Raw genomic sequence first — 12,045 nt, forward strand, 5'->3', positions numbered from 1 at the left:
CGCATGCCTTGTCTCGCGGCTATGGCATCAGCATACCGCTCTACATCCTGCTCCATTATGGCTCCTGCTGCGCATGGCTGCTGGTGCTGTTGGGGCTGTGGGTGGCCTGGCTGTGGGGTCCCTGAGGTAAGCTGGTGCAGGGCGCATGGGGCAGCTCCTCCACCACCCTGCCTCGCCTTGTGGCTGCAGCACCGCAAGCGTCTTGGCAGCTCAACAGGCTCAAGTAGGGCTTGTTTTATCAGGGAAACGGGGTACATGCTAGTGCTACTTTTGAATGTTGAAGCTGTAACGCATTTCCTGAATGAATACGTTTTTATGAAGGGGGGGGGAAGTGTATCACTGTTCTTTCCCGCGTCCACCAGCAGGTGGCTCCCCTAATACAGGTGTGCTCTGCAGGACAAAAGGGAAGGGAAAGAGGCTTACCTGGATCAGCTTTTCAGCTGCTGTTCAAAGCTACAGAACAGCCTGTCAAAAGTAAAAGTTGGGTTGGATGTCTTCATTGGGGATATTTTTCTTCTTTGATTGGCCTGCCGTTGTCTGGGGCTGGCCCTGCTTGTCTGGGGGGTTGGATGCTAGGACCTTTTACTTGGGGCTTAAAGATCTCCCAGATTGGCACCCAGACTAATAAACTTTGCCCAGAAGCTGTGTTTATCAGGATACCTTTCCTGTGTAATTGCTGAGTCCCCCCCCCCCCCCAAGAAATCCTGATGCCGTTAAAACACAGGGAATTGTGACTTAGTGATCACAATTGAGCCCAACAGTTAACGTGGCCAAGTGAGAAATTTGTAGAGTGAGTTTTGCCCCATTTCACGACCTTTCTTGCGGCGTTAAGTGAATCACTGCAGTTGTTAAATTAGTAATCCGATTGTTAAGTGAGTCAGTTTCCTCACTGACTTTGCTTGGCAGGAGGTGATTGCATGGCTCCAGGACACTGCGACCGTCATAAAAGTGAGACAGTTGTCAAGCATCCAAATACTTGCCACATGACGGGATGCGGCAAAGGTCATAAGTGTGAAAAACGATCATAAGTCCCCCTTTTCCCCCAGTGTCGTCATAACTTTGAACGGTCACTAAGTGAACTCCAGTGAGTGAAAGACTCCCTGTGCTGTAGCATAGAATTTGGTCACTTTTCTGAGTTGCTGTGCATTTGGAATGCAGGGCTTCCGATACAATTTCAAAGGACCTGCCTTGTTTAGGAGTTTGTGTCCTGTCAGCTTTGTTCCGTTTTTGGATGGTGGTTGTGATCATTTTGCAACTCTCTTCAGTGCCTTCCATCTTTTGAAACTCAGCACCAAGCTTTCTCTCTTACAGATGCAAACAGCAACACGGTTCAAGATGGCAACGGTGAAAAGAAAGCCGAGAATTCCCAGCTGCTGGACAAACCAGGGGACGGACCTTTGGTGCATCTGGTTCCTCCGTCCCCGGCCGCCGTGGTGGACGAAGACCTGCCAAACGATACGGACTCTTTGACCGGTGAACTGAACTGTGTTGGGGAAGATGGGCTGGAGCACAGACCTATGGTCAATTCCCTCGTACGGGGACCTTTAAACTACAGCATGTCCGCCGAAGACCAAAAATTACTGGTGGAGCCAGCTTCTGGAACTGTGCCAAATTCAGTGAAAATAACATCCAATATGTTTGAAGGGAACAACGAGGTTATCAAAATCAAGGTTATGAAAGAAGTTCGCAAACCCGGGAGAAGTAAGTGATTGGGAAGACCGAAACTGGATGCAGTATTCCAAGTATGATCTTATAATGCCTTGGCTCGGCCACACTTGGTATATATTGCATCCAGTTTTGGTCGCCACGTTGTAAAAAAGGTATTTGAGACTTTGCAAAGAGTGCCGAGAAGAGCAACAAAGATGATTAAGGAGGCTAGAGAGCTAAAAAGTATGGGGAACGGTTGCCCGAATTGGATTTGCCTAGTTTAATAAAAAAGAAGGGGTGAGATGATAGCAGTCTTCCAATATTTGAGGGTTTGCCACAATGGAGCTCCACCAGAAGGGAGAACCAGAAGCAACGGATGGAAACTAATCAAGGGGAGAAGCAACCTAGAACTAAGGAGAAATTTCCTGACAGTGAGGACAATTAACCAGTGGAACACCCTGCCTCCTGGAGTTGTGGGTGCTTCAATACTGGAGGTTTTTAAGAAGAGCCACACTCTTCCGGAGAGCCATTTATCTCAAATGGTCTAGGAACTGTCCTGCTTGAGCAGGGAGTTGGACTAGAAGACCTTCAAGGTCCTTTCCAACTCTTGTTATTCTTCAGAGAGGCAGGCGGACTTCGTATGTTCCGTTTGACTCCTTCAAAACAATGAGTTGGGAAGGAAACCTGTTTGTTTTATCAGGCAGGGAGACTTTTACATAGGTATTACTGAAGCTCTTAAGTTGCCCACTCTCCGTTCCTTATGAACACATTCACCTAGGAGGAGCAGAGTTGAGTTTCTTCAAGGTGAGCTTCTTAACGAGCTGTTTTTGGCATCCACTCTCCGTTTCCTGGAATGAGCATAAGGAACCGAACAAGTATTGCAAAACATCTATAAACGCACAATATGCTGAATACCTATCAAATGAAAAACAAAAAGTTCCTGTTTTAAGCTGTTGGGCGGAACTCTGTTAAAAAAAAGGGGAGCAGGGCATTAAACCTAGCAGCAACGGACGAGTGCTGTATCCGAGAGGGATAAATTAGAAGCCTGAGAGTTGGAAGGGATCAAGGGTTATTAGTCAGGATCCCCCAGAACAGAGGTCTTCAAACCTGGCAACTTTAAGACTTGTGGACTTCAACTCCCAGAATTCTCCAGCCAGCATCCACGAGTCTTAAAAGTGGCCAAGTTTGGGGACCCCTGTCCCAGAACATTGCTCTCAAGAGGAGCCTTCGGCTTCTGTTTGAAGATCTCCACAGGAAGAGAAGGCCACAGGAGTAACCAACACTTCCACTGGCTGATAGCTTGTACAGTCCGCTGACAGTTAGCCTGAACCACCTTGTAGTTTTATCTTACGGACACTCTGTCCTAAATTCACTCTCTCTCCGTGTGGTAACCTTTCCGATGTTTTAAGAATGTTTGGTATCCCCCCCCCCCCCTCAGCATCTCTTTTTCATTCAGGGCTCTTCAATCCCTGGGCTGGTTTATGGCCAGCCAGGAACTAGGCCACGCAAGTGAGCAAAGCCCTATTCTACATACGGGATCTAGGTAGCATGCTAAGCCATGCCCCCCACTCCCCCCCCCCCAGTCTGCGGAAAAACCACCCTCCACAAAACCAGTCCCTGAAGCCCCAAAGATTGGGAGCCATCTGCAGACCACCTTGATCAATGATGCTTCTTAGGTTGTTTGGATATGTTTACTTCTGTTCACCACATTCTCATCATACACTAAATGATGATGCTTAGAACTGGATAACTATTCCAAATCGGGTCTAACCTGGGGAAGTGTGTGATCTAAATCAAATCATGGTGTCGAACTCAAAGGTGCTTGTGACGTTTGCCACCTTTGTGCTGTAGATTACCATTTACGATGCAGTTGGTATGACTCCAATCCATTGTGTCTTACCGAATCAGCTGCAGTTCAGTTAGGTTGGAAGTTTAAGAGAGCGATTCGCACGACAAAGTCCAATTCGTTTTCCTTTAAAGACATTTTATTCTGCTTTTCGTCCAATCCTGGGAGCAGTTTATGTATGGTCTCCGAAGGGAGGCGGAGGGAGGAGTCACATCTGGGTATTAACACAGCCCTTTTGCCCGGAGACTGAGGTAAATCTTGAGTCCACACCTCTGCTCCTCCTCCTCATCCTGACTTCCTGGCTGGCTGGTGGCAGAGTTGGAATAAAACGTTCGTACAGTCGGCCAATTCTAATCTAACCCCCTTGTCTTTTTTTGAAATTGTAGATTATGAAAAAATCTTCTCTCTCCTAGAAGAAATACAAGGCCCTGTAGAGGTTCAGAAATATTTCATTGAATTTGCTATCAAAGAAGCAACAAGGTGTGTATGAAGACAACACGCTGGAACAAAAAGGCTTTACTGTACTGCCTGGCTTGTTTACATATTTTGCAAATTTCCAAAATGTGCTCCCTTCCGTAGGGCTCCCAAAGGGCAGGTGGACCTCTGCTGTTTCCCAAGAGATCATAGCTGGGCTCTTGGCCGAACGCTGAGCTCCATCTGTCTGTTCAGGCACTCCGTGGAAGAAAATGCGATGCCCTTAATAAACTTCCTCCCTCCTCTTTTCTTCTTTTTTGTTTTAGGTTTAAAAAACGGGTCTTAATTCAGCACTTAGAAAGAATACTAGAGGAAATAGAGTTCAGCAGCCTTCCCAACCGAATTAATCATGTCAACAGTAGATAATAATAGCGTGCCGGCCAGAGGAATGGACGGGACCGGCCGACAGAGTTTGCTGTGCCGTGGAAGAATGGAAGAGGACGTGGCAGCCGCTGCCTGCGCCAGCCTGGCAGGTGGGCGGCTTTTCTGTGCGCGCCTCAGAAGAAGCAGGGTGATGTTTTGACGCTTAGCGCACCTCTTTGGCCGGACACCTGAGGAATTTGCCGCAGGAGGTGTGTGGCTTCCTCCCTCCCCACCCACCTTCGGAGGGCTGATCTGCCCCTGGGCCGAAGAAAGACACTCGGTGCCGCCTCCCCGGGTTCCTGCAGGTGATGAGAATTTACTCATTTGAACCCTTGGCTGTTAAGACACTTTGGCTGTAGGCCACCAGGGCGAATGGCGCAACCCCCCCCTGTGTTATCTCTGCATTTGTGTCGGAGCGATCCTTTGTCCTAAAAAAAAAAAAAAAAACGAAAGGAAAGGAAAGAGGAGGAGGAGGAGGAGGAGGAGGAAAGACCCTCCGTGGTGGTAGTGCACCTTGTCGCTACGGGCAGGAAGGTGGCCCTTTCCCACGAGAGCGGCTAGCCAACCCAGGTCTCAGGGTCAGTTGGATTGACAGGCGCTGCTCTTCCTGGGTTGAAGGAGACGCTCTGGAGCGCCCTGGGACGGACGGATGGACTGGCTGGCTGGCTGGCGGTGGCTGCTGCTGCTCCTGTGGTAGCCCCCCCCTCTACAACCTACCTCAGTCTTCCTCTTCTTCTTCTTCTTTTGTCTGCAGACGTTCTGCAAGGGCGCCCGAGGCTCCCCAGGTCCCAGGCTTCAGTTCTCTTTCATCTCGGTGAGGAGGACGGAGACTCTTCCTCGTGGACTTGGCTTTGGAGGCGCTTAAAAGGAAACTCGGGGGTTTAGAAACAAAAACAAAAAGCCAGGGAAAAAAAAGAGAGAACTCCCCTCCCTCCCTCCCTCCACATGAATTTTACTTTTTAAATGTTCATACTAGAAGAAATTATTTTGGGACAGTTGTTGAGCAGATCCTTCATTTGAGATATCAAATGGCGTGTGCGTGCGTGTGTATGCGTGTACATAGGCATCTATACATATATATATATATATACATTATATATATATATATATGAGAGAATTTTTTGAGCACTTGTACATAATAAAAATCATTTTATGATTTTTTCTAAGGAGTGCCTGATCTGAATGGGGGGGGGGGTGTTCTTTTATTAGCGTTGTCCGTAAACAAAACACCTTGGAGAGAAGGAAAACTCTCCCTTCCAGCTTCTCTCGTCCAACCGAACAGCCCGAGGGTGCCAGTTGATGGTGGTCTCGTTCTCTTGCCGTGGTGCTCCCTCCCCCTGCCCCCACGCAGCTCCGAGGGGGTGACTTTTGTCCCTGTAGTCTTCAGCTTGTCACAACCAGCCTCAACTTGGCAGTTGCGGAGCAGTTTATTCTACTCTTTGATGGAAGAATTTGTTGGGCAATAAGGGAACTTTGTGCACTCCAGAGGTTTTAGCTTTTGCCTGTTGCAGAGGGCTGGGGATGGTCATACTAAACAACCGGTAACAAACCGCTCTCCAGTCCTCTTGTCTTGATAAGGAAGCGGCTGGAGGACGGATGGTCAGAGAGGCAGGCTCTGGTGATTTCCTGGGTGTAACCAGCCCAAGCTTATGGGATGCTGTAGCCTGCATCCATCCTGAGGACTGTGGGAGAAAGCCGGCTGGCTAACTTTTGGAGGAGGAGACTTTGCAATTTGGAAACTAACCATCAAGGCTGATTTTCATGGAGATCAGAGTTCCTAAACCAGTGTTTCTCAACCTTGGCGACTTTTAAGTCCTGTGGACTTCAACTCCCAGGATTTAAAAGTCGCCAAGGTTGAGAAACTCTGTCCTAAACCATTTACGGCTTTGCAGAGGGGAGCAGGGGGGAAAGGGGGGTTGATTTTGCGTGGGCAGTTGGCAAGCAGGTGCACACGCGCAGCTCCATTTGCACAAGTGACCAGCAAGCACACCTGCCGCTCCACTGAGTTCAGTCATGGGGACAGTTAGGCACGTCACGTCCTGGGGAAATTTGGTTTTCCCTTCCAGTAGCTCATCGCGAGATAATAGGGATTAAACTGGATGCAGGTGTTGCTCAGAACTGAAACATCAGCTGTGAAAGTACCTGACAGTTGCAGGCGGGAAAAAAAAATTAGCTTGCTGGCAGAAACTATTGATCGTATTGGCAGGCCTGGTTCCAGCCTTAAATCAAGGCAGAATGTCCCCTGCAGCACCAGGGCTCCGAGAGGAGTAGAAATACGACCCACCTCTGGTGATTTGCGCGGCGTCTCTTGTTTTCCTGCACCAAAGCAGCCTCTCCTGGGAGAGGAATGGAAAGCAAGAAGTGGCGCCCAACTGCCCAGGAGTTCTACTTCCATTCATCACAGCCAAGAACAATGTGGATCAAGCAAGGCACTTTTGGCCTTCGTTTTCAGAAATATTGGAAACTTGGGAGGGGGGAATTTTCAGTTTTATGTTCCCTTGAATTAGCCTCCCCCCCCCCCAATGATGCCCTAGGCACCCCAATTGTGGGACTATAATTAAGGGTTTACTGACAGATGCCAGACTGATAGGTCTGTGCATCTATCTTTTTCCTTCCTCTTGCCTGATGTTTTTCTTGAACTGTAAGGGGTGTAATGAGCCAGTTTAGGAGCCCAAAAACTGACTGGAGGATCACTGTATCCAATCTATTTTTTCCCCCCTAAGTACTTCATCACCTCTCCCTTCAGAGAAATCCATAACCCTTCAGACTAAAGCACCCTTTCCAGAAGTTTATAACTCCAGTAAAAAAAAAAAGTGCAAAAATGATTCTTACGCTTTGTTTTGGAATATTAGTTCTTTATTGGACATTGCAAGACCGGAAAGGCGAAGAAACAAAATTTGCACATTTGTAAAATAACCATGGATAGTGAAAGGGAACCTGTTCATTTCTTGCAAGTTTTAAGAGACCCGGAAGCTGCTTGAACAGAGTGCAAAATCCAGAACACAAAACGCATGAAAGGAGACCTGGACTTTGGAGAAAGTTCTTGGCAAAACCATCAGGATAAAGAATGAACGAGGACTCCAGCTTGGAACACCGTATACTAAAACAGCAAACACTGCATAGGCAAATCACTGGCGTTTTATAGAGCTGTTTTGGGTGTCACAATCCCTACGAACTGCCCACTTCATTGCTTTGAATTTGGGGCTGGACAGGGTTACTTAGATACAAGACAATTAAAAACCTGCTAGAAATCGCCCAGAAAGGAACGGGGGACGGGATAGCCAATGGGCAGCTACTTTGAGTAGGGTTAGGGTTAGGATATCCTCCAGGATATTAGGAGGAAGGTGGCCAACAGAGCTACGCAACTGCCTTACACAGATAAGTTTCACTTAGAAAAAATAACAAGTCTAAGGTTGAGTTTTAATTCAAATGAAGGACCACAACATTAAACCAACTGGTACCAGTGCTGGGTTTTGAAAGGCCAATATTCATCACAGTCAAGCCCAGCGTTCTGATCTTTTGGCCACAGCCCCGTTTCTCTGCCAAGATAAAAAAAACGCTGGGTTTTGCCCACGGTTGTCCTGCCCTGGAGTGGCTGCCATCTAAAGGAAAGATCCTATCCCACGCTCTGTAAAGTGCATGCATTTTATTTTAATCGCCAGCACACCCAACTTTTCACCCATTTGGAGCCCACGACTTTGTCCCTGGAGACACACGGAGCAATGCTCTCCAAGACCAGACATTCAACTTCTCTTTGAGTTGCTAAATTTTGAAATTGGTTACATTCTGTGAAAAATATATATATATCAAGCTTGGAGCAAAACACGTATTGAGCAGAAGGGGACTTCTAGTGCCCTCCCCTACCCCCAAATATTGCAAAGTGGGTAATTCTGGAAGAAGTCTGGTGATCACAGACAATTAGGTTTTAAAAAAAAAAAAAAAGGCACAGTGGAAAAACGAGTTGAACGTGTTCAGTTGCTCCAACGGGAACCCTACAGGCGAGCTGCCTTGATCCTGCTTTTAAAAGCACGTACAAATGAGCGGGAGCCAAATCAAAAGGCACTATCAAAAAAAAAAAAGAAACCATTACAAGACACAATCCCAAGCCTTTCCTGCCTGCAAACGTTGCATGCTGTCAAACCACTCCCTCCCTCCCTAAGCCAGTCTTCCCCAGCTGCCTATCACTGATGATATAAATAAAAGAGCTTGATGACAGAAATGGATGGATTACAGCTGTCATGGTTCAGTTTTGTGTCCTAAGATCTGGCCATTCATTGTGACTTCTCAAAAAGCATATGCTTTTCATAATCTCTGAGCATTTCGGGGGAACTTGCAGTCAATGGCTAAGTGGTCAATCAAGTCGACCCCTTTGGCAAAACGTTGGCTAAACTCCTACTTGTAAAAGATTAGTCCTCGTTGGCTCTTGCTGGCCAGATATTCCACACAGATTACCAATAAACAAGATGCAGAAATAACCACGGTTGTGTCAAGGGCTCGGCTGGAAGGAGAGTTACGTGGCGGCAAAGCAGACAAGCCACCAACAACTATTTTGCCATGGAACACAATAATCCAACATACCCTTTTCTGTGCTTATCTAGTCCATTAAAGCCTCCATCTGCATGTGGTAACATGGATTTTGATAATTCAGAACAGTGAGTTTAACCACAGAGCTTTAATGAAAGGTAAAATGCATTATTTCACTGCGTACTTTTAGCAGTAACTTTCATGGTTTACCAATTCACAATTTTAGTTGTCGTGACCAGTGTTCAAAAGTCCTTTTTATATATATTTAATATATTCATGTATGTGTGTGCCTGCGTGTAGATACACAAGCGCGCGCACACATTACTATAAAGCCTGGAAGATCAATATAAATACTGCTCCAGAAATTTTAAAAAAAGTGTTTATATCCAGCTCCAATATTACAGCTCAGTGTCCTATTTTTAGAATCGTCTATATAAAAAACCCCTTTAACGGTGCAGAGATTCAAGTTTTCGCAACTTCAGTGATGTGCTGGATGACAAAGCATCCTGGCTGGAGGAAGAGTGGACAGTGTCTGGGGACTGGAATAACACTCTGCCCCGGTGATTAAATACATAAAAGGATGGATGGTTCCTTAATGTGTCAAATGTCCTAAAACGAAAGGAAAACAGGAGAGAAGGGAATTAACATTACTGCAACTGGCAAGCAATCATTTCAGAGAGAAATTTAGACAATGGGTTTTAGACATTTGATATAAACAGGTATCATGGACACCCTAAACTTAAATCTTACCTGTCTCTTCTCCTGGGAGATAAAACATTACTGCCATATCCCAGGCAGCAGAGAGAGAAAAAATGGGGGATCGCTGCTAAGCTACAAAATTTGGACCAAAAACACATGTATCTACAGAGATGGTGGGTTCTCCATCCATGGCAGAGGCTGCAGAACTGGCTCTCAAGGACGGTTTAATTGGTTGGCTTGCATACTGCAGAGGGCTGGTCCTTATGATCCCTTCCCATTCTACAATCCTATGACTGATTTCCCCATACCGCCTTTGTCAACTGTGGCAAGTTCAGACACTTACCACGCAAGAATTGGCCTTGCTTCAAGATTGTACAAACTCTGCTATTAATCACGATGCAGTACGTTATTTCCCAAAACTCTGCTACCCGTAATTCCATTCCCAACTAAGGCCATTGGCCTTAAACTTTCTTTAAAAGGGCCTAAGATGGCAAATGAGCCTTTTTTTTTTTTTTTGGCTTCACCTGTTCTGAGAACCTAGCCTGTAAATTGAAGCAAAGCCAGGCAGATGGGTTAGTGGAAAAAGGGAGAAAAATTACAGCACAAGTCTCACTCCAAACGACCTAAATTCTATTATTCAGAAGAACAAGAATATGTAAGCAAAAACAGTAGCCCTGCATTCTAGGAAGGCTTTCTGGTTTAAAGTTTCATACCATTCAGTCAAAATGTCACCGTTTTTTGTGAAAAGCGAACTGTGCATTTATTCTTCGGTCCACCACCACCCTTCCCCAACCAGACTGAACAACATTTGACTAAACAATAGCTCACTCCTGTTAATAGTCTTTCCCTCACAGGTCCAACATGCGCTTTTCACATGGGCCTCCTAGATTCCATGGTTAATTTTCTCGGTACAATACAGCTCCCATCACCAATTCCCCTGGCAGGACTATTCTGAGGGGGGAGAAGTACAAAGAGGAGGCCCCATATGATCCTCCTCTCCCCGAGGAACACGCTGAGCAGAGCCTTTTATCTCCCCTGGCATTATTGGTTGGTATCTGGCCAACCACACTCCTCCCTTTTCAGCCAAAGAGCGAGAGTCCCCTTCTACCTGGTCTGAAATAGTACAACAACAACAACAACCAGGAGACACACAATTAGCGTAATAGTAATCAAGGAGGAAAGAGAAAGGGACATACTTATTTTTTAGCTCTGAAGTAGCGTCCATGTCTTTAAATTCTCCTGCAATATGCACAATCCCATAACAGGTAACTGCAAAGGCCAGCAGAGTTTGAAGAACGATCTATAAACAGACGAAAAAAATGACAGTTGAGTGTTTTCAGAAAGCCTCTCCACCATAATTTGGTTTATGCTGAGGCTTCCGTATTCAAGGTAGTTCTCCTTTTTGGGCTCAAAGGTAGCAGGGTTAGAAGAAGGGAAACACGGTAGACCAAGATCTGGTCTGAGATACAGAATGCCTTCTTACAGCTGTGTGTAAACGTGAGAAAAAGTAAATAAACAATCTTTACTGCAATTAAGACTATTACGTAGATTTCGATGGCACAGGGATCGGACCGTTTGCAATCTGTGAGCACTCCTGACCAGTAAAAAAATAATCAGAAACACAGAAAAGCAAGGAGAAAGAATGCCATGAGGGCAGGATCAGCAGGCGGAAGATACGTTAAGCCAAACACCAGAAAGATCAGGCTGTTTACTCTGGGAGATGAACCAGAGCGAAATACCAACTGGAGGCAACAAGGAATTCCTAGAGGGATGTTTTCAAGGCGGAGGAAAGTGCCAAATTTGGACAGTTTCATTCCTGCCACCAAGACCACGTGCTACAATTGGCCAGCCTACCAAGTGTGCAGGAAGTCCTTGACTTATGGCAAGTTCATTTAGGGACTGAAGTTACAACTGCACTGAAAAAAGTGACTTCTGACCATTTTTCACACTTCTGTCCCAATGGTCAGGTATTTTACATCGAGATGCTTGTCAACTGACCCCTATTTATGATGGTTGCAGTCATGTGACCCCTCCCCTTTTGTGACATTCTGACAAGTGAAGTCCATGGGGAAGCTAAATTCACTTAGTGACTGTGTTACTAATTTAAGAACTGCAGTGTATTCACTCAACAAACGTGGCAAGAAAAGTCGTAAGATGGGGCAAACGTCTCACTGAACAACGCAAACTGTGGGCTCAGCTGTGGCCCTAAGTTGAGGACTACCCGTACTCCAGGTCCAATCTGCCACTCTGGAGCTTGCGCCCTACAGTGGAAAGCAGGAGGCCAGAGACCACTTACGTCTATAGGCAACGTCTCATCTTCCTTCTCCGTTAGTCTCATATAGGAACGATCTGTTGGAAAAACAAGGAGGCAAAGGGTCCATCTTTGTCTCACCCCTCAACTGGGCCAAAGTGGAGCTGGGGAGCAGGATGGAGAACGCAGAGGGAGAAGCACATTTAAAATATAGGGGGGGGGGAGAAGGCAAGGAAGCCCA

General features: G+C 46.3%; 2 protein-coding genes across 6 annotated transcripts in view; one reads left to right on the forward strand and one right to left on the reverse strand.

Moving 5' to 3' along the window:
• LOC309397665 (integrator complex subunit 6-like) overlaps window positions 1-5,298 on the forward strand; it is a 322,886-nt gene extending 317,588 nt beyond the window's left edge. For 3 of the 5 annotated variants that reach the window (XM_081963892.1, XM_081963893.1, XM_081963891.1), the window contains 3 exons: window positions 1,312-1,701; window positions 3,880-3,973; window positions 4,234-5,298. In XM_081963892.1, coding sequence (XP_081820018.1) covers window positions 1,312-1,701; window positions 3,880-3,973; window positions 4,234-4,333 — 584 coding nt within the window. In that variant the 3' untranslated portion in view covers window positions 4,334-5,298. The remainder of the gene's footprint in view (window positions 1-1,311; window positions 1,702-3,879; window positions 3,974-4,233) is intronic. The other 2 variants (XR_014176303.1, XR_014176304.1) reach the window with 2 other exon arrangements.
• A 3,684-nt stretch (window positions 5,299-8,982) lies between these two features.
• MMGT1 (membrane magnesium transporter 1) lies at window positions 8,983-11,986 on the reverse strand. Its single transcript, XM_081964311.1, has 3 exons — window positions 11,850-11,986; window positions 10,750-10,853; window positions 8,983-9,463 (listed from the first exon to the last, which is right to left on the reverse strand). The coding sequence occupies exons 1-3, from the start codon at window positions 11,889-11,891 to the stop codon at window positions 9,301-9,303; spliced, it is 309 nt and encodes a 102-aa protein (XP_081820437.1). The 5' UTR covers window positions 11,892-11,986; the 3' UTR covers window positions 8,983-9,300.
• Between the last annotated feature and the right edge of the window lie 59 nt (window positions 11,987-12,045).

Source organism: Natrix helvetica (assembly GCF_964273705.1).
Source record: "Natrix helvetica genome assembly, chromosome: 11".
Taxonomy (NCBI): Eukaryota; Metazoa; Chordata; class Lepidosauria; order Squamata; family Natricidae; genus Natrix; species Natrix helvetica.

Bases quoted from the DNA above. Each gene is read 5' to 3' on its own strand.
- MMGT1 (XM_081964311.1), bottom strand. From the start codon at position 11,891: ATGAGACTAACGGAGAAGGAAGATGAGACGTTGCCTATAGAC. The intron at 10,854-11,849 runs GTAAGTGGTCTC...GTCTGTTTATAG, and splicing joins ATGAGACGTTGCCTATAGAC to ATCGTTCTTCAAACTCTGCT. The intron at 9,464-10,749 runs GTATGTCCCTTT...CTTTCGTTTTAG, and splicing joins ACTTCAGAGCTAAAAAATAA to GACATTTGACACATTAAGGA.